The sequence below is a fragment of the Perca flavescens genome, chromosome 2 (assembly GCF_004354835.1).
Source record: "Perca flavescens isolate YP-PL-M2 chromosome 2, PFLA_1.0, whole genome shotgun sequence".
NCBI classification, from domain to species: Eukaryota; Metazoa; Chordata; class Actinopteri; order Perciformes; family Percidae; genus Perca; species Perca flavescens.
The window spans coordinates 33066154-33087481 of record NC_041332.1 but is presented as its reverse complement, the minus strand read 5'-3'; the positions used below and the strand labels follow the sequence as shown (position 1 = coordinate 33087481).

The 21328-nt window shown below is 40.9% G+C and overlaps 2 protein-coding genes across 3 annotated transcripts; one reads left to right on the top strand and one right to left on the bottom strand.

The window, feature by feature from the left end:
- Positions 1 to 540: 540 nt before the first annotated feature.
- Positions 541 to 4519, top strand: gng13a (guanine nucleotide binding protein (G protein), gamma 13a). Its single transcript, XM_028604521.1, has 3 exons — positions 541 to 863; positions 3723 to 3830; positions 4047 to 4519. Exons 2-3 carry the CDS (start codon positions 3733 to 3735, stop codon positions 4150 to 4152), a joined length of 204 nt encoding a protein of 67 aa, XP_028460322.1. The 5' UTR covers positions 541 to 863; positions 3723 to 3732; the 3' UTR covers positions 4153 to 4519.
- chtf18 (CTF18, chromosome transmission fidelity factor 18 homolog (S. cerevisiae)) lies at positions 4445 to 21328 on the bottom strand. 2 transcript variants are annotated; one of them, XM_028604483.1, is made up of 22 exons: positions 21025 to 21328; positions 19609 to 19698; positions 19377 to 19527; positions 18308 to 18497; positions 18046 to 18138; positions 16482 to 16534; positions 16235 to 16376; positions 15885 to 16109; positions 15690 to 15787; positions 15465 to 15588; positions 15201 to 15337; positions 14992 to 15085; positions 14802 to 14900; positions 14576 to 14706; positions 13906 to 14020; positions 13504 to 13728; positions 13171 to 13320; positions 12501 to 12631; positions 9006 to 9150; positions 8809 to 8907; positions 7650 to 7719; positions 4445 to 4717 (listed from the first exon to the last, which is right to left on the bottom strand). In XM_028604483.1, exons 1-22 carry the CDS (start codon positions 21110 to 21112, stop codon positions 4596 to 4598), a joined length of 2772 nt encoding a protein of 923 aa, XP_028460284.1. In that variant the 5' UTR covers positions 21113 to 21328; the 3' UTR covers positions 4445 to 4595. The 2 variants fall into 2 exon arrangements, with proteins under 2 accessions (XP_028460284.1, XP_028460288.1); XM_028604487.1 differs by having other exon boundaries at positions 16235 to 16373.

Here is a 21328-nt window from a genome sequence, read left to right as displayed (position 1 = left end):
TTCATTTTGAGGGTATATTTACATTGTCTACGTTAGTTTCCAATTGCAAATGGAAGTTATTAGAGGGATGTATTTCCATTGTAACTAGTGTCAAAACTAGGACAACTTTAATTTAGCTGTCTTACTAGCTTCAATTTGGAAGGTCCAAATATTCTGACATTTGGCTCAAATATTGTCTTTTGAAAGCAGTGTTACACCTAAAAACAACCTGCATTTACATTGGAGATGGACCTGAGATCAGGGAGGAATCCGGTTTCACACCTCCAGACACTTCAGTCTTTACAGCGCTGTGCGTAGATATAACACTGATGGGTGTCAGTGGGGATCCAAAGACACATTGTGTCCCTGTTTGTGACCGGTCTTTAACCATTTACATTTCTAATTTTAACGGATATCTCTGGGGAATCTGCTGTAGCCTATATTGCAGCCTTTAATAGCCTCAACAGAAACCGAGTTCTCGGGGTCATCTGACATAGTTTTCCCTTCGCAGCGTGTCCTCATTTGCGTGTTTCCTGCCTGTGCTCAGCCTGTGCGCGTGTCCGGATTTCCATCCAGGTGCGTCCTCGGCTCCAGCCCTCGTTTGACTGTCAAAGCAGGCGGCGCGGCTCCTTTTCTCCGCCCTGCGCATCCCGCATCCAGTCGCTAGCAGAGACGAGCGCAGGGGAGTGCCCTGCACCGCGGACAGCCGACACACAGCCGCCGCCTCCTCCTCCTCCTCCTCCTTCTGCACTGAAGCCGGACTCCTCTGCCCGATAAACTCTACCGACTCTCAGCTCTTACTGTCGCCGTCAAAGCCCCTTCTGCATCCTCCGTCAACCGGCTGCACACAAATCGACCCGCGGTCCTCTCCGGTAGGCCTGACGGTAAGAGAAGAGCGGGTGTGTGTGTGTGTGGGGGGGTTTCATGCGTTTCCATTGACTTGTAATCACGATAGAAATGCGTTTGAAGTGATGTGTCGATGATTTAGCCACACAGTGACCGTCTTTACTCCCTATGTCCTCCTATGTGCTGATGTTTACGTCAATATAGCGACCTCATTTACATGTAAACGTGTGAACAGCAGCCTGAAATATCCCTGATTGCTGAGTGATGAGGCTGATGCCACTCTAACACATTTGGAGGTTATTATAATTAAATGATGAAGGCCTTTTCATGGAATAGCTGGCCGCTGGTGAGCCACAGCAGGGCGGATGCTGGTGGAGAAAACCGGCACCGGGAAGCCGACTTAGATCCATTAAAAAGATGAGAGAGGAGGAGGGAGAGACAGTTTCCAGTAGAGAGGACTAAACTGATCGCTGCTCGGTCTGAACTCATCTGGGCCCTCTCTCTCCCCCAGTCTTCCTGCTGAAATGTGGCCTGAGGCAGGGTGGGGCACACTTTACAATAAGAAGGCTACAAATAAATAAAAAGCAAACCCAGCCAGCTTACTTTGTTTTTACATCTCTGGTTCCTAAAATAAAAAATAAAAAACAGAGTACTCCAACAAAGTGCATTTCGAAAAGTACTGTACTTAAGTTGACTATCAATACATTGGAATTGTATTTTAGTATTTTAATATGGTGAAACTTGATAGGTTAACTCCATATTTACAGTAAGCACATACAAACAAAATGCATTTCCTCAACAGCTGTATAGTCAAGGTATTTGTATTTTAGTGCAATATTTATCTGACAGTCTGCAAATATACAGCAAGTATAAACTCAGTCGCCAGTTTATTATTAGGGACACCGAGCTAAAACTAATGCAGCCTAATACTCTGATAATACTCCCCACCCCCCCCCATGAAGGTTATAATGTTGAGTTTGTCATGTAAACCGTTTTAGAGAGTTGACTGAACTGTGATAACTTGAGGTTTGTCTGTTCTCATTGATAAATAAATGTGGACAAACTTCTCTGTATGACGCAAGGCCGTTAAACAGAAGCCCAAACTAAACCCTCCAAAATGATCACAGTTGAATCGACACCTCTTTAAAACCGTTTGAACAAAAACTCAACATTATAACCTTCTTGAAGGTGGGATTTATTGCAGGACCGTTGTATTAGACCGCATTAGTTTTACCTAGGTGGGCCGAATAAACTGGCAAATGAGTGTAGTGTGTGTGTGTGTGTGTGTATGTACATACATACACACAAACTTTACATATTTAAAAGGAACACGCCACCGTTTGTTGAAATAGGGCTTATCACGGTCTACCCTGGCTGTAGATAGGTGGGCCAACGCATTTTTTGTCTCCGTGCATGTAATTAAGTTGTTTTTTTTGTCTTTTGTTGGCTCACTTTTACTCACAACATGCTAACTGGCAACATAGGATTCCATTCACTACGCTAAGCTAACTAGAGGTGGCGCTGCCGGTGTTGCACTGGACTAAAACAATGCATGCACAAAAAATGCGTTGGCCCACCTATCTACACCTAGGGGAGACCGTGATAAGCCCTATTTCAACAAACGTTGGCGTATCCCTTTAACATATCTCTTTAAATAGTTATATTTAGAGCAATTAACCCTAACAGCAATACATACAATAACTAGTTTTCAGTTGAGCACCAAATACGTATTAGTCCGCCAGTAGTCCCCCATTGCCAGACCTTTCTCCACAGTGTTAGTCCGCCAGTTAAAATAGTCCCCAAATAAATGGGCTTATTTATTGACTTACGTTTGCTCAAAACTGCAGTGCCCAGATCTGGAATTACTGAGCACTTTTCTTTAAAATGAAACGATATATACACGTGACCTGATTTTACCAATTTACGAGCGGAAAGTATTAGGAGACGAGCTAAGGTGGTTTTGGTCTTTTCCTGGGATTTCCAGGCAATAAGACAAGTTACACTTTGTGTGCAACTAGAGTATTTCTAGTTTTGCTTAAAAGGTTCAACAACTTCCTCCATCAGTTACATAAAAGACAGGCAGAAACAAATAAGACGATGTCCTTCACTAGTAGAAGTACTGATACTTCAGTTAAGATTGTTTTTATTGAAAACTAGTTCCATATGGTCTCAATTAATGGGCCGACGTGGCATTTTGACAGAAACTATTTTAATATGGATCTGTCCCTCTGGTGTTCAGTGAAGATCGCCAAAGTGATGACCATCTGGTCCTCATAACGGTTTCTCAGAAATGGTCATAAATCTATCAAACAGAGAAGTGGTTCCCACCAAGGGGGTCACAAGATTTTTCTGAAAGGTCACAAGGTGACTTAACAAGAGAGGAAACAGAGTTCTGCTTCACAAGTCCCAGAAATAAGCTTTATAAGACTAAAGTTACTCTTATCTGCTCTTTTCTTCTTTAACTTATTCAAAAAATATTGAAATAAAGTGAAGAGAAACACTCTTTGGTTGCAAATGGGTACTGGTTGTGACCAGTTCAACCAGAGATAAGGGGTTACAAGTAGACAATGCTTTATTTTCAGGAGTCCAAACGGTTGGGAACCACTGAAATATAGCCACATCCTGATTGTACCATAAACGTTGCAAATCATTCTGCTCTATTCTCGTCTTTCCAAAAGTCAAACTTCAATCAGATATCTGCTCAAGTCAAAGCACAATTATCATTTACACAGGAAAAAAATAAAATAAAAAAAAAATAAGACAATTTCAGAACTCAAATGGCTCTTTTACTAAATTAACATTTGATTCATGTGGCATCTGTGTGTCTGAACTCTTAATCTACTTGAGCGTTTTTTTTTTTTTTTTTTTTTAAATCCGTTTTTCTTTTGTGTGAACAGCAGTAGCATCATGGAGGAGTTAGACGTTCCACAGATGAGGAGAGAAGTGGAAAGCCTTCAGTATCAGCTGGCAATCAACAGGGAGAAATCCTCCATCACTGTTACTGAGTGAGTGTCACACACACACACACACACACACACACACACACACACACACACACACACACACACACACACACACACACACACACACACACACACACACACACACACACACACACACACACACACACACACACACACACACACACACACACACACACACACACACACACACACACACACACACACACGCTTACGGTGTGTGTGTTTTTTCTTTTGTAGGCTGGTGAAGTGGATCGAGGGTTGTGTTTGTGAAGATCCATTTCTGAACCCTGAGCTGATGAGAGCCAACCCCTGGGTGGAGAAGGGCAAGTGTGTGATCCTCTAATGGTCACACATACTCTCACACACACACACACATATAGACTCACAATCACGGATGCATATAAACTAAAGAATCATGCACTCCCACACAGTCACGCTGCACTAACTCACCCATTCTCTCTCTCTCTCTCTCACTCACACACACACACACACACACACACATTATTGCTATAATCATGTTTATTTATTAGGAGACTCCTGAATGCTTTTAATTTATGTGAAGACTACTGTGTGTGTGTGTGTGAGTGTGCAGCACTGAGTAGCTTTCTAGAGGTTTGTTTTGATGGACTGCGGAGAAATGTTAAACCACACGTTTTTATTGGCTCTTTACACTGTCAAATCAAAATAAAGACTGTTTTGAATTTAACAGATGAATTTTTGATTTATTCAGATGCTTACAAATAACGTACAGGCAGGTGTGTGTGTGTGTGTGTGTGTGTGTGTGTGTTACAGTAGTTCTCTGATGCAGACGTTTCGTCTGACAGCGTTGGACATGCCCTCGTTGAACCGGAACCACACGTCACTGTTGCCCACTGCCGTTCCCATAGAAACAACCTCACACATCTCACCTACAGAGAGGGAAAGAGCATTTTAAGTTGTTTTTTTTCAAAATCAGAAACAGGTTTATTGCCAAGTAAGTTTCCACTTATAAGGAATTTGCCTTGGCGATAATGAAAAACAAGTACTGAAAAAGTCAAGAATCTAACAAATATGAAAAAATTTGTGAAATGTTTATTTTTTAAAGTTTAATTAACTTTTAATTTAATTAACACTACAAAAAAATCCCCTCTAAAGTGACCACATGACCAGTGCTCAAAAGATTAGTCACTTCGTCAAACAGTTAATTGACAGGAACGAGACTGAAAACAAGTAAAATCATTGTTTAATCTTTAAACAATTATTTTCATCTGGCGGTTGTTTTCTCAATGAATCGATTGGTCCATAAAATGTCAGATATCACAATTTTGCAAAGCCCAGCGTCACGCCTTCAGATTGCTTGTTTTGTCTCGAAAGATATTCAGTTCACTTTCATAGACGAAGTACAAAAACCAGCAAATATTTAGAATCTGAAACCAGTGAGTTTCTGTCTGTAGCTTAAAGCATGACTCAAACCATAAATTATCAAAAAACTTAATTTGATCAACTAATCGATTCTGCTGTAGTTTAATCCTCTAAAGTGAAAAAAACAACAACAACTAATTACTTCCCCAATGTGAGGATTTGCAGCTCTCTTATGTAATTAGAAAAGCTGAATACCTTTAGTGCTTTATCCTGTTTCCCCTGCTCATCAGCTTCACCCAGGGAACATGAGAAAGAAACCTTATTTTCTGACATTTTATAAACTAAACAGTTAATTGAAGAATCAATAATGAAAATGATCATAAACTGGAGCCCTACGTAGAACACAAATTCTCCTCTCTGCTTTCACATAGCCTTAAGAGTGTGACTCAAACTTCACATATACATCAAAATGTCCACTTATTCAGAGACCCAGTGTACTGTACTGTATATCAGCAACTTAACTCCACTCAGCGCATAATAGAAATTAGAGCCCCGCCGATAAAGGATTTTTAAGGCCGATATCGATACAAATATTTGGTGACTTAAAAATCCGATATATCGGCCAATATATATTATTTTTAATCCAGAAACGCGTGACAAACCAAAGAGATTTCCCTAACATTAGTTATTTGTAATAATTTATGAGACCTCACTAAAATAATATGATAATGCAGTTTAAAAATAAACTTGTTTGTTTTATTGTCACAACAGAATATATTAAAGTTCTGATAAATAAAATGTATGAAAATACAAACTTAAAGGGTTGCCAACAGGAAGGTTGTAGCGCGCCCTCTGGTGGACAAACTATGCAACACCAACACTCAGAACATGGTTGAAGGGCATTTCGTCCGTTGTTATTTTATTTTTTAAATATTCATTTAACCGGCCATTATAAATGCCGATACCAATAGTTTGGAAAATGCCTAATATCGCCCCACCGATATATCGGTCAGGTTCTAATAGAAATGAATATACGATCATCTCTATCAACCACAGTCTCACCAAAGATTGTCGCTTCAAAATTGTAGATACATTTGCGTGCCCCACAGGACTCTCTCATGCTTAGGCAAGTATGTTGGTTGCTGGCCTGTTTTAGTCAGCAGAACCCTGTTGTTCCTGCTTTGACCTACAATACGGCATTTCCATCCCGATTACTCTGTTGATCAATCTCTAGAATGCAGTGTTTTCAGGCAGGTAATGGGATTTTAATGGGTCCACTTTTCCACAAACACCGAGCACTGAATCTGGGCCGATGTTAACAGAATAAAAAAGGTATAGGTATTTGTGCAAAACATGTTTTGAGTCACAATTACAGCTATCGTCTACCTGCACACCGGTGAGCCAGCAAAATAAGACTTCAGAGATTTAAAATGAGAGGCCTTTAACAGAATATTTGTAAAAGCTGTTTTTCCTCCACATTGAAAGGAAAAAGTGGTTGGGGTTGTAACACTTTGTGTTCACGCAGTAGATGAGAAATACTGCATGGAAACAAAAGCAATAATGGGGTGTCAATTACTGGATATTAGTCACAAAGGAATATTAATACGGGTTTTGCAAAGTTGTATGCACTTTAACACTGCAAGCTAAACTGGAAAACACTATTGTGAAAATATTTACGTCCCCAGGTGGCCATGTTGAGAACAAGCTACACAATTCTGCTATTGTTTATGCAAATGTCCTATTTTTGGTGCGATGCATTTGAAAAACATCAGTCATCTTAGTTTTCAATGACACAAAGCTAGGGCCAAACCACAGTTACTTTTCCTGCTAACTTTGTATTACGTTTCTGGAGCAACAATGACTATACAACAACAGTAGCAAACTAAGCCATTTAGGCAGAAATATACTTTTTCATACATAAAATATGAAGATTGCTTGTTTTATTGGCTGGTGTCCAAATATATGAAGGAGGCTGTAGATGAGGTTGCGTCCAGCCTTTTATGTTGCTGATAAAAATATGATAATACCAACATAATGGAGGGAAAATGCAGGTGCTGTTGACAGTTCAGATCTTCTCCCTGCAGTGTCCCACCCCAGCTCTACATCGGAAGCTTTGTGTAACACATTGTCAGTCATCACCTGTTGTGTGTTTGGACCTGATGTGCCTTCAGGCATGTTTCCCTGAACAGCCCGTGTTCTCAAAGGGTTTGAATAAATAAAGCCATATGTCACCTAGCACAAAGTCTCTACAGCAGTGATTCTTAAAGTGGGGCCTGTGTAAGGTTTAATAGTTTAACAAATTATATTTTAATTATTTTTAAATCTATAATGGTTCATGGATTACATTCTAATCTAACAAATCTATAACTCTTAGAATCTGTTTAATACATGTCTAATATCTTTCCAATACATTTCTCTGGTGTTCTTTCACATAACTAAGACTAGCAAGTGGAGGAAAAGAATAAAATAAAAATAGGCTACGCCTCTGGTCTACTGTACCCGTCTCTGAAGTGGTCTGCAGTCTCTGAGGTTTGGGGGCAACAGCTCGACCAAAGAAATCCACCTCCGGCTGCAAAACACAAGAGTGCCGAGGAGGAAGAAGTTAATAAGGAAGTTTCTGAAACACTGTCCTCAATAAGCAGGTCCTCACACACCTCATTAGCCTGATTTCCTAGTTTCACCATTAGGGACTGTATCCCAGTGGCTTGTCCTTGTCCTCATTTCTGCCCTCTAGAGGTTCACTCTCTCTGTCGCTCTTATACTGAACTATTCTAACTGTGTAGCTCACCTGATGGTCAGCAGAGATGGGAAGTAATGAAGTACAAATACGTTGTTACTGTACTCAAGTAGATTTTTCAGATATTTTTACTTTACTATTTATTTCTGTGGCAATTCCTTACATTTTAACACGAATATTGGTACTTAATACTCCTTACATTTTAGAAAATTGTCTCGTTACTTTAGTTTTGTACAAAAGGTCGTCTATCAGGAGTGATTGTGAGTGCACGTCGGAATATAGCGCGGACACGCGCCTCACACCACGAGCGGGCCCACATGGAGAAAAAAATAAGAGAAAAGAAAAAGACACTATATGCTGTCTGGAGGATAATCAGTTAGATCGAGTACTTATGCCATCTCTGATGGTCAGGGCAAACAGATGCTGGCTCCACCTACAGGCATCCACACATACAACTATGGGAAGCTCAATACTGGTAGAAACACAGTGCTACTTCCCCATACAAGGTGCTTAAATAACCAAAGAACCACCACATGAGAACTACATGTAGAAATGGCTGTCTCTAAAGACTCGCCTTGTAAAAAGGAGGAGAACTTAACACCAAAATGTTTTTTTATGAAGACATGTTGAGCAGAAGAGAACACTTCCCCTGCAGGTTTGAGCGTGAAAGCTATACAATGAACTGCTACTCATTCTGTGGTGGCTTTTTACAAAAAATGTCAGGAAGGTATGTACTTGTATTTATCATATTGTGTGGACAAAACTCCTTTCACACAGTCAAATTATGGAGATTCACTTCCCCATGTGTGGATAAAAAGGTAAACCATGACTTTTTATTAAGATTCAGTTTTTGTTTACGGTTAGTGTTGGGCTTAGGTGAGTACTGGTTGTGAGGTGGGTGTGAGTGTGTGTCTGTCTCACCCTGGTCTCCACTGTGGTCTGTTTGACGATGTTCTCCAGCCTCTGTTGATGGTTCCTCACTGGTTTGGGACCAGCTCTCTTTTTTTCATCCTCTTTGTGCTTCATATAGACACGGCAGATTATAAATACATTAGATTATTAATACACACACAACGATGAGCTGATTATCTACAGGCTGCAGCGTATATCAGTCTCACCACTACAGGGTTTCGTTGCAGCATCAGTTGCTCTGCTCTCCTCATTTTCTCCTGCTCCATCTCTCTGCTGATGGTTTGTTTGGCCTGATACGTCAGCTGGCGGCGCGGAGGAAGGCCCGGGAACCTCACTACCTCCTCAACACGCCTACACACACACAGACACAAACCACAAGAGACACACACATCGCTGAAACACAAACACTCATAACAGTGTGTAGCTGACACAGAGGTGAACCTTGTTAGATGACAAACATAATATTAAGCTTCCTCCATTGGTGCTATGGTTTACGTTTTCCAGAATAAAACCCTGAATCTCTCATTCTCTAAAGTCTTAATCCTCTTACAGCTGATCTCCATCTCTCTCTCCAACACACACACACAGTGCATGCCAGTAAACTCTCTCACTCAATGACTGCTGGACATAAATAAGACAACACCAGTTTTTGTGACTGTGAGCTATTTATTGCAAGTTATCACTATAAAATATCAGCGGTGTTATCATCAGAAATTGTCAAACTCTAATGAAGCTGCTTGGATGGCTCAACTCCTCCTTTAACATGACAGATTACTCGCTATGCAGTTTATATTAAGTAGTCTAACCTCAGGCTAACACAATTACAGTATCAGTATTATTAAAGCACAGACAACCATATCACTGATGTGAATCAATCTTTTAGTAATAGTTACATACAATTTATAAACTTAATAGATACTTTGCTGATTTAAATCCAGCTGTGTCATCTTTGTGTGGGCAGTGTGTTCAGATGAACGGTGGAACTCAGAGCAGCCGGGGATCTCGACAGACAGACCTCTGCTGTTATTCATCAGCTGGGAACGCTGCAGCCACACACCGTTCATCTGCACACACTGCCATGACACAGAGCTGATTGAGCTTCAAGTTTTTTGCTCTTTTTCTCTGCACGTCTCTCCCCACCTTAAGCCTCCAAAACCAGGCTACAATAACAATTCTGCCAAAGTCTGACCAAACAACAACAGTGTCCAAAAAAAAAGAACCATCCACTCAAATAACCCTGTTGAGACTGGGGGCGTATCCGCTGTCAGTGATGTTTATAATGTTTACATCCACAATCCAAGTCTTTATCCATGACGTATCAGAGTGAGGTGTTGTGGTGAGCCAGAGACGGCAGGTACAGGAAGTTGTAGACTAGTAGAAGCAGCAGAAGAGCTAACACTAGAGGCAGGCCCCAGTCATTGGTGACCAGCACATTGTCACAGCGAACCTGCAGGAAGGAGCTCCTCTGGGCACCTGGCGGCTTCTTAATCTGGGTCTGCATGGCTCAGCTAGTTAACAACCAACACCAGAGTCACTGCTGTCCTCAGTAGTCACAAAAATAAAAAAAGGTCCAATGAACAAAGGTCTCCCAAGTTGAAGCGTTTGCACCAAAACCTGCTGAGTTCTACTCGCTCCTTTCAGTTTTTGTCTCAATATTTCAGATCATCTCCTGCTTGCTCTAAATTTCTGTCCTCCTAAATGTTACTGCTCTGTTCCTCCATCCACCTGTAACCCACCGGTGGGGCTTTGCAGCTCGTAACTCTGCTCCCACAGCACTACAATTAAACACACACCTAACAGGTGATAAGGGGATTACTCTCTAAGCCACCATGCAGAGAACCACAGAGCAGTGACCTTCAACACCCCAGAAACACACATCTGCCCAGCATGTGTCCACATGCAAAATACAGTTGAGTGCAGGTGCGTTAGGGCTGTAGCGATACACTAATCTCACGATATGATACGATACACGATATTTAGCTTACGATACGATATATATCACGATATTCAGCCAACGATACGATTCAATATATTTCGATACAATTACATCATTTTCTGAAAGATTTAAAGGGGACCGAGTGATTTTGGTGACATCTTGTGAGTGTTCCATTTACTTGGATTTAATTAATTGAACTGAAAACATCAATTACACAATATATGTCTCTGACTGGACAGAAAGTCTCACAGCAGGGATCATCAACTACATTTTTGTCAGAATTTTTCTAAGCACTCTGGCGGCCGGACTTTCAAATAAAGAAAATAAAATGAATTTATACCTAATACGCCTATTCTTGTTCGAAATTTTCACTTTCTTACTGAATTAATGCTACTATTTTTTAACATGTATTAGTGTGAGAAAACTCCTAAAAAACATGGAAACTCCATAATGATAACTGGCTCTTTAACTAGAAAAATATCTCAGACTAGGAGGCAGTTCACTGAGGAGTGATGGTTAAAGTCTGTGATTATGGAAACATTATTGTAGTATGCAGCATCCTGATTGGTGGAAAATGCTTGCAGAAAGAAAGGCTGTTGTCAGGTAAACATGTCACCGTCAAAGAGGCTGAAGCAAAAAGTTGACGTAAGCAGGCTATGCACTTGTCATGTATGCCTCATTTGCAATGAAACGATGTTGCAAAATAATACAACCAGCATTATCATCATCGCTGAACATAACGATCGCGTCATTCACGTGCATATTAAGTAGCTCCAGATTGTCCGCTCTAGCGGAGAGTTTGGTTTGTTCAGCCAGCAGTGAGGTTTACAAGAATTTGTCAAAATTTCCAGATTCCCGGCAACCTAAGATAAACAGTTAGACTAAAAACCGACAGCTTTTGATTTAGCTCGTTTGTAAAAATTCGCTATTTGCAGAGGACAGCTGTGTCTGCGTAAAACAGCGCGGTGGACTGAGCAGACTGAAATATCGCTTTCTACATGTTTATGCCAGTCTACACAGGTGAGTGCATTGATAAGTATTGGCTTTCTACTCACGAAGGTTTAATTGTAGCCTATTTACAGAAAAGAGACTAGCGTGATTTCATCTGCCCCAGCGGCTGTTGGTAACTCTGTATCGTTCCCAGTCAGGTGCTGCGTGTTTTAACCTTTAACCTTTAACACACACACACACACACACACACACACACACACACACACACACACACACACACACACACACACACACACACACACACACACACACACACACACACACACACACACCTCGGCTCAGCAGTGTGTGTTTTAACGCATACACATCTCAGCTCAGCCGTGTGTGTGGAGCTCGGGCATCGCTGTAGGCTACATAATCCCGGCATGTGAATAGAGATGTAAATACAGGGGGCTGGGTTTTTGCTCTAAATGCTTGAAATGATAAATAAAAGAACGCATTTTTTCCTCTTTACATTTTGTGAATTCATGATTATTCTGGGGCCAGACTAAAAGCTTTGGCGGAGGGCCGCCAGTTGACGTTGGCTGCTCTACAGCGACACTAGCGGCTGGCTGACCAAATCGCTCTTCCTGTAACGTGAACGAGGGTAAACACAGGGGATTTGAATCGATACTCGCGTGTATAAAAATCGATACTTTCTTGGGGGAAAAAAATATCGATTTATATCGCAGAATCGATAAAATGCTCAGCCTTAAGGTGCGTGTGCGTTTGTGTGCGTGTAGGTGTGTGCGCGTGTATGTGTGTGTACACTCACGGCTCCAGCACGTATGTGTACTGGCCCTCTGGCGTGCGGTCCTGCCTGTAGGAGAGGTTGTATGCGAGCATGGTGTTGATCAGCTCACACATCTGCTCCTTCTCTCTGCTGCTGAACAGCTGCGGATTCACCTGGAAGAAACACACGGGATTTGAGATTACCTTCACTGAAAGTTTTGCTGACATTTTATGGAATGCATTTATCTCACAGACTTCATTCAACAGCTTTCACCATTTTCAATATTTGGTAAAATACACCCCGTGGCCCATTTTTTAGGTACACCTACACATTTGAATGCAGCCAATACAAATGTTCTGTCACAAAGAAGATTATAATGCTCAGTTTTTGTTGACGCTGTCAGAGGAATCAAAGCTGCAGTAGATAGAAAGCAAGCGGTTGTATTGGATTGCATTAGATTTTACAGGTGTACCTAATAAAGTGTAAAACTGGGGACAGCAAGGACTGTACCTTAAGTAACCAGGATGTTACTAAATGCTTAAATGCAGTGCCATAGGAAAATAAAATTGGTGTGGCTCTATTGGTGTGGATATAAATACGGCCGTGGTCCAATTGTCTTGTCTCGTTTAACAGATGCAGGGCTGCAAAGCCTGGGATCCCAGTTCCTACATTTACACACAGACACAGGTTTACTTTAAATGCTTTTACATACAGGCCGTAGTTTGGGACAGATGATGTCAAGGAGCAGCGTGAGCATATCAAGGGACAGGCTGAGCTGGCTGATCCTCGTTCTGATGCATGCTGGGATGTCAGCCAACATGGTGGCCAAAGCGTTCCTGCTGCTGAGGAGTCGGGTGGAGGCCTGGAGAGGACAAGACCATGGAGAACACAATCATCTCAACTGTTTTTAATCTAAACTTTACTGCCTTAAACATCTCATGTTTGTTTCTATTGAGGCCCTATTTTATTTGTCTCCATTCAATATAATTTGCAGTTTCTTCAGTTTTTCTATGTGAAACATTCACTGTAATGCGTTGATACGTACCTCATGCTGGCTGTGCGGATAGCTGATGCGGGGCACGTGTGTGTGGGCAAACAGGAAATGGAATGTGACGGACAGGAAGGGCAGGTATCTCATCAGGGTGAAGTTCTGGCCGTGCATAATCACGTGGTTCAACCTGTCTGAGAACGACAGCCAATCCAGAGCCTCGCACACACTCTGCAGGTTGGGGTCCCTCACACGCATGGACAGATAATTATCATACAGACCCTGAGAAAAAGAGACAGATGTTCAACCTGATATCAGACCTAAGACATCATAATGCAGTGTTGTTTCAGAATATTTTTTAATTTAACTTCTGCTAGTAAAGCATGAGGCAGAGTATTGTATGTGTCCTTTTCTGTTCACTGTGATTATAGTGAAATACTGAGAATGTGTGTTCATTACCTGAGAAACCTTCTCATACTCTCCACTAGATGAAGCCAAGTGTAGAATGTGCTGAAACCTCTGAGCTCCACCTCCTGAACCTGGCGCCTCATCAAACTCCTCACCAATACGTTTCCTGAAAGAACAAATGTGAATGTTTAGTCAACGTGTATTTAGTTAGTTAGTTAGTTAGTTAGTTAGTTAGTTAGTACCCAAGAGGCAGAGAGAGGTAACAGATGAGACAGCAAGGTTGCAATTAAGATCATGTCACCGTGGATTTGAACGTGTAACAAGCCAATGTTTGCCGCCCTCTTACACATCCAATATACCTGCTGAGCCTTTTTATTGTGCCAATGGTTTTACTCTCAACAGAGAGGACAGGCTTGGGACTACAATAAAGCTCTTTGTTTTCTTGTTCTGACTAGATTACAACAGGGTTTCTGCAGGGTTCACCAAGTTAAGACCTTTAAAGACATTTCAAACGGTTAATGAGGCTCGGTGACCGGTCAAGAAATTTTTTAGTTTTCGCCATCCCTACTTCATTTCACCATTTTGACTTAACTTAAACTTTGGCTGCCTTTAGTAAATGTAGCGGTTTTCTGAAAAAGGTCGTCAGCATCTAGAAAATACAGCAAAACATTCCTAATTTCACAACAAACTCCAAGAAAAACTGTGGCAGGACATACTGTACCGTTTTGTACGTTGTAACTGGAAGATTTGCTGCCACAGATGGAATAAGCCTTTGTTCTGGTCCTTCTGCCCCACAGAGATGCACTGGATGGTCTTTGTGCTCAGCTGCTTGTGGCCGCGACGGTGGAGGAACTGTGCAAACAAGAACACATATTGTGATATAACTAAACTGTATTTATCACTGCTCATGCAACAAACATAATTTCCTTAACAGTGCTGCCACCCACCTGTAGTGTGTTGATGCAAGACCTGATGTCGTTGTCAGTCTTCTCACACAGTGATATCAGAGTGCCTGTGTCTGTCTTCATCCCCTGCTGGAGTGAAATCTGCAAACAAAAACTCAACGTAAACCTGGATTGTTGGTTTGTTCGCAAAATATTTCTGTAACCATATGTATGCGCGTGTGTGTGTGTTGACCTCTGCCAGTCTCTGTGCGAGGCGGGAAGGCTGAGTCTGGGGGAAAACTAGGAGGAAGGCCTGCTGCCTGAGAGGTCTGAGAGCTGGAACATAACTAAAAGGAAAGGAATCAGATGGACAATTTATATATTTAGCAAAGACCATTCAGTTATAACAAAAATCTACTATTTCCACTTTGTTGAACTGTTAAACACCACGGTCTCACTTACAGGTCGTTACAGATGCAGATGATTGGTCGAAGTAGGATGGACTCCTTCTTCTTTTTCTTCTTTGCAGTCTCCGTTCCAGCATCCCCGCCGTGGCCTTCTTTCCTGTTCAGAGTTGCTAACAGGATGTTGATGGCAGCCTGTCACACACACCAGAGATAAAGAAAAGAAAAAAAAAAAAAAAAAAATAAAAAAAAAAGAAATAAATAAATAAATAAAAAAGAGATTAACACCGTTATTTTTCCTTTTTTGTTGTCCAGGACGTACCGCAGGTGCTCCGTCGATTTCATCAATAATGAGGCAGTTCGGCCTCTCATTGGCTCCCAAAACCGACTTCATCTGTGTTGCCGTGTTGATGCGTTTTTGGAACACCTCTGCACTGCGATCGTCACTGCAGAAACATCAACACAGTAACTGAGGTCACGACAGGGGGCCTACTTTTTAGAATGTACTACTATTACCGGGTCAGTTTTAAATTTGGTTTTGTCTAACCTGGCATTGATTTCCACCACATTGTACCCAGCATGCTTTGCTATGACATGAGCCAGGGTGGTCTTCCCCAAACCTGGAGGACCAGACAACAATGCCACCTAGAGAAAGACCAAAATAAATGACATATGGCACTATAGAACATCTTTAGGTCTTTAAACTGAGATTGTAATGACAGAAGTATGCAGGTGTGTTAACCTTATATTTGGGTCGTTTGTACTGGTCCAGCTCAGCCTCCAGGAGCTCCTCAGTCACCTCAATCTTGCTCTTGAAGCGATTTGGATTCTGATTGGCTTGATTGGGTTTGAATGAGTTCTGGTTGGGAGCCTGTCTGTCAAACCGGGCAGGGCGGGACTTCCTCTCTCTTCCGAACACAACGGTGTCCCAAAGTTTCAACCACTTGAGCAGACAGCGGTTGGTAAACTAAGATGAAACAGTCACACGCAGCTGGCATCAGTATGGGATACACAGGCTTATAAATACTAAAAAGGGCTTTCGTTCACTTTATGTAGACGTAAAGTTACACGGAAACACAAAATGCGACATACATCGTCACTGAGAAGCTCTGTGTAGTGTCGGGGAGAGTAGCGGTCCACCCAGAGTCGAGAGGCTTGGCCCTCTGGGTCTTCGGGACTGTCGTTCTCTTCATCTTCTCTGCTTTCAGGCTGAACAGGCACGTCGTTCACACTGCTGGAATGGGATGCAAATTCAAAAAGGAACATCAAAAACCCACGTACTGCAGCATGTAATCAGATTGTTGATGTGTCATTGGGAGAGAGACAGGTGGTGAGTTACCTGGCCAGCAGATCTGCAAGCCGCTGAGATTCTTCTACAACCTGCTGGTGGCGCTGCACGATTTCAAAGAGACAAAAATTTAACCAAGTTTGCAATCCTCATACTGTTGTGCAATGAATTTACTAAATACATTTCAAAATATAGGACGTCTGAAATGCATCGTAGAGGTACATCCATAAATAAAGTAAATTACACAAAATGGATCACTGATATATATTATTTCAGTGTAGGGCTGGGCGATATATCGATATTATATTGATGTCGCGATATGAGACTAGATATCATCTAGGGGTGTGCAAAAAATTTTTTTTAAAAATAAATTCACATTCGTATCGTGATTTTTTTCCCCATTTTTTTTTTTTTTTTTAAATTGTGTCTACTGCAATCACATGGGAAAAGTAACCACATGTACATACTATGAATCGTTTTTTTTTTTTTGAATGGAGAATAATTTTTGAATCGAAAAATCGATTTTGAATCGAATCTTGAGCCCAAAAATCAATATCGAATTGTGACATTTTCTGAATCGTCCACCCCTAATATCGTCTTAGATTTTGATTATCATAACATCGTAATATGGCTTAAGTTTTGTCTATTTCCTGGTTTTAAAGGATGCATTACCGTGAGGTGATGTCACTTCTGAACATACCAGACTGTTCTAGCTGTTCTATTATTTCCCTCTAACCACTTTGTCATTATCGAGGATTATTTATCTAAAATCTAATTGTGAAGATATTTAGTTAAATCACCAATTGTCAAGCATAAAATATCGTCGCAATGGACCTTTTTCACAGCAGACATGTTGACTTGTCATAATAGGAAAAGCACAGCTGAAATAGATAACCTTAACAGTGGCTCAATTCCATCAAGTGTCCCAGTAAGCTATTTCAGTGAGTCAGCATGCACAATACCAGGACCTCTCCTAAGTGGAATGCAGCCATCAGTAATGGTTTAATACCAGGGCCTCTCCTAAGTGGAATGCAGCCATCAGTAATGGTTTAATACCAGGGCCTCTCCTAAGTGGAATGCAGCCATCAGTAATGGTTTAATACCAGGACCTCTCCTAAGTGGAATGCAGCCATCATTAATGGTTTCGAATACACCTGTGCTTTTCCTACCAAGAAATGTCAACATGTCTGCTGTGAAAAAGGTCTATATTGACATCAAGGTATTTGGTCAAGAATATCATGATATCTGATTTTCTCCATATCACCCAGCCCTATTTCAGTGCTTAAATTATTATCTTATAACATAATTCTTTTTAAATTAATGAATGAATAATAATTGAAAGTTATGGATGCCATTGTGTAAACATATCAATCATTTTTGCTCCGGCAAGTATGCATTGTTTTGTATCAGACAACAATTTAACAATCATGCTTATTTGGCTGCAGATACAATACATACTTTGTTAAATCTCTGTATTTGGCAAACAATGAAAATGTTTGGATTTATGGAAACTGATTATACTTTTAGCATGTGTGATTCCTGAAAGATCAACGGTGTGGTCCTGTGCAGACTATTTGGCAGATTATACACAAACAACAGCGGCCTGGTCACTCACCCTCTCTGCCTGTTGATCTCTCAACACATCTATTGGCACTGACAGCAGCCCCAGTGAACCATGGGAGTTTGGTACCAACCTCAAGTCCACTACCTGAAGACACACCGGTAAATGCAAAGAAATGAATGTACAGAAGTACAGTAAAACATACAGTATATAGGCACTGGACCCCGGAGGTATGTATGTATGCTGACAGTGAATCAGGATTTAGGAAAAGATGCTGCCCCAAATGTTTCATCAGCATCATTCAACATGGTTTCACCTTTGACCCTGCGTCTTCTGTTTGTTTGAGGTAGACCCGGCTCCCCGATGAGTCGGTCACACTGACGTACTCGCCCTCTAAAGGAGGCCGCCTCAGCACATGCCACGATGCGGACGCCGCCGTGGGAGGTCGCCTGGGCGTCTCTGGGATTGTAGCAAAGCCACTGATATCCAACACGGCTGGGGTAGACCTAAAACACACAAACATTTTTTTTTTTCCAATAATAGATATATTGTTCAATCTATAAAATTTGAATAATGATAAATGCCCCATCACCTGTTTCAATAGGCCAATGTTATGTCTTTAAATTCCTACTTTTTGTCTGAGCAACAATCAAAACAGAAAATGGTATTCAGATTACTATCACAGAAAATAGAAAAACAAAAAATCCTCAGATTTGACATACGGTATTAAGCAAATGTTTGATATTTGACGTTGATACATTCTCTGAATTATTACTCTAAATACCACAATTCTCATCAATTGATTTTCTGGCAAATGATTGACTAAATCATTTCAGTATTGAAACAAGGAATGCCTGAAAAGCACTATAATGCAAAAGATTGTTTAAAAAGCTAAAAAAAAGAAAAAAAAGAAAGAAAAACAAAGTACAGAAAAGACAAACTTCAAAGGAATAGAACAAAAAGATGATTTAATACTCTGTATACACAGGTGTGGTGTCACCAGCTGCAGTTCTTCCTCAGGAGAGTAAGTGCTTTTGTGTATCTATAAATAGTAGCCGGTCAGGTTTCATCCTTGTGATGTATTGTTTGTATCTGCCTCTTATTTGTTTGTGATTTCAGTATTAGAGAAATGGGGATTTTCCCCCCTCCCCCATTTAAATGCCCTATTGCTTATTTTGTTAAACTTTTTTGGCTTTTAATAAAATATTCTATATTCCCAATAATGCACCAGATATAAAACCAAGTATTTAGTGTAAAAAGATCTAATGCACAAAATGTCTGCTCTATACTGATGTCTCCTTTCCCCTCACCACGTTCCAGGACATCAACAGTTTCCCCTTTTCAGCTCATAGTGTGTATAACACCAGCTCATGCATCTCTCCTACCTGAAGGTGTCAGGGGGTTGATACTGCTCTGGGGAAGACGGCGGTGAGATCTCATCACTCTGTGACGGGGCTTTGCTCTCTTGAGTCTGCAGTGACTTGAAAAGTTGCTTTGCCACTCCTGCATCCTGCTTCTGCCTCTTTGCCTTTGGGGCTACCAGGGCAAAGTCAGATTTAAGGTACAAACTTACAACATGAAGCGACATAACAGATACTGTACTCTCACAGAACTCACTGATGGGCTGATCATCCAGCAGATGCTCTATGTCAGAAATGTCGCCTCCCGGGCCCTGCTTCTGACGTTTCCCCGGCTTGAAAGATTCCTCTAAGCCATTCAAGAAAAGACATAATCTTGAATCTTGTCATTGTGATGGGCAGGTTTGACTACTTTCTGACATTAGCTAGACTAAATGTTTCCTTGATTTAAATAAATAAACAGTTATAAGGAGAATGTCAAATATCGTAAAATGAATGCAGACAACATCCCATAATAGGCTTGGACATTACTTTGCAGCTTCAGTCCCACTGTCCCAAACAAGGGCTGCGTGCAGCCAAAATGGTTAAAACCCAGAGTTTAATTTTTAATTCTAAAAGGTTACAAATGATATGTCAGGCTGAATTTGGATGCAGATAAAATCAAATTTAAGTACATTTATGATGATGCATTTCATGACAAAAACGTGAATGACACAGAGTGCCAAACTAGTTTTATATACGGTCTAAGATGCCAAATATAAGTTATTTATTTTTACAAAAAGACTATAAAATAAAGAACAAATTCAAGTGTGAGGTGTGCTGACAGGTTGAATATTTCTATCTGATAAAATTATGCAGCCATAAAAAAAAACATGAAATATTGGATTTTAATTGTTCTCTTCATGTACACATTATGTAGCTCGGTGGCAAATGAAAGCAAACTGGAGTTAAGGGGTTAATCATACTGCATAATTTTACCTGCATGAATAATGATCCACAAATTTGTTGCCTACTAAAGTGAGTGCCAAGTTTTTAGGGCTGCTCCCTCTTAGTTGACTAATCGGTCGTTTTGGTCTTAGTCAACTTAGATTTCTTTAGTCGATTAGTCATGTTTTATGCTTTTTCATGCTGAATGACTTATTTCCAAGAAACGTACGAGCACATCTCTGGTAAACACAAGAATTAAAGTGGTGCTTTTGCATGACTCTTTGCGGAGAAACTCAGATTTACAGATCTGTCGATTAAATCAACTAATCGATTAGTCGATACAATTGAACGAGCGTTAGTCGACTAAGAATTTCTTCAATCGAGAACAGCCCTACAAGTTTCGTCCAAGACGGCTGTGATTGGTTTAAGAAATACAAAGAAGCCAGTTTTTTTTTTTTTTTTTTTTTGCCATATCCCCTAGAATAGCTAGGCGTTGTAACGTTAGCTAGCCCTTTATATACAGTCTATGCCGGTGTAGCCAGACAATACACAAACAGATAAAACAGAGACAGAGGTACGTGTGTGTATTTGTACGCCAGTTTATGAGGAAGTTACGCTCACAGGTCAGTAAGTGGTTCGGAGAATAAATTAACACAACAGTTAAAATGTAAGGCAGGCAAACGCCTGCTGTTTGGGAACATGCATTGAAGGTGCTGCTAAAGTTTGTTAGCTGACATTAGTTCCTCACCCTCCATATCCGCCATCGCTTCCAGCTCGTCGGCGAACTGGTCCTCGAAATCGTCCTGTATCTCGAACAATTCGTCATATTCGTCCATATTGGCTCGGACAGATAGCACGACACAACCAGAGACACTGTAATGTGTTAAACACGCTTTTCACGTGAATATTTACTCCTTTCACGTGAATATTTACTCCTATTTGAGGAGCCGCTTTGCCAGACCCGTTGAAGTTTCCCGGCAATTTTTTGTTGTTATGTGAAGTATTACTTCCGGGTAAAGCGAGTCTCCCGTCCTCTGATTGGTTATTCACTC

Coding starts and splice junctions, on each gene's coding strand:
- gng13a (XM_028604521.1), top strand. CDS start 3,733: ATGGAGGAGTTAGACGTTCCACAGATGAGGAGAGAAGTGGAAAGCCTT. Junction 3,831..4,046: donor TCCTCCATCACTGTTACTGA/GTGAGTGTCACA, acceptor TTTCTTTTGTAG/GCTGGTGAAGTGGATCGAGG.
- chtf18 (XM_028604483.1), bottom strand. CDS start 21,112: ATGGACGAATATGACGAATTGTTCGAGATACAGGACGATTTCGAGGAC. Junction 14,021..14,575: donor CAGTTACAACGTACAAAACG/GTACAGTATGTC, acceptor TTGTTCTTTCAG/GAAACGTATTGGTGAGGAGT. Junction 12,632..13,170: donor TCTGTCCCAAACTACGGCCT/GTATGTAAAAGC, acceptor TGTTTCTTCCAG/GTGAATCCGCAGCTGTTCAG.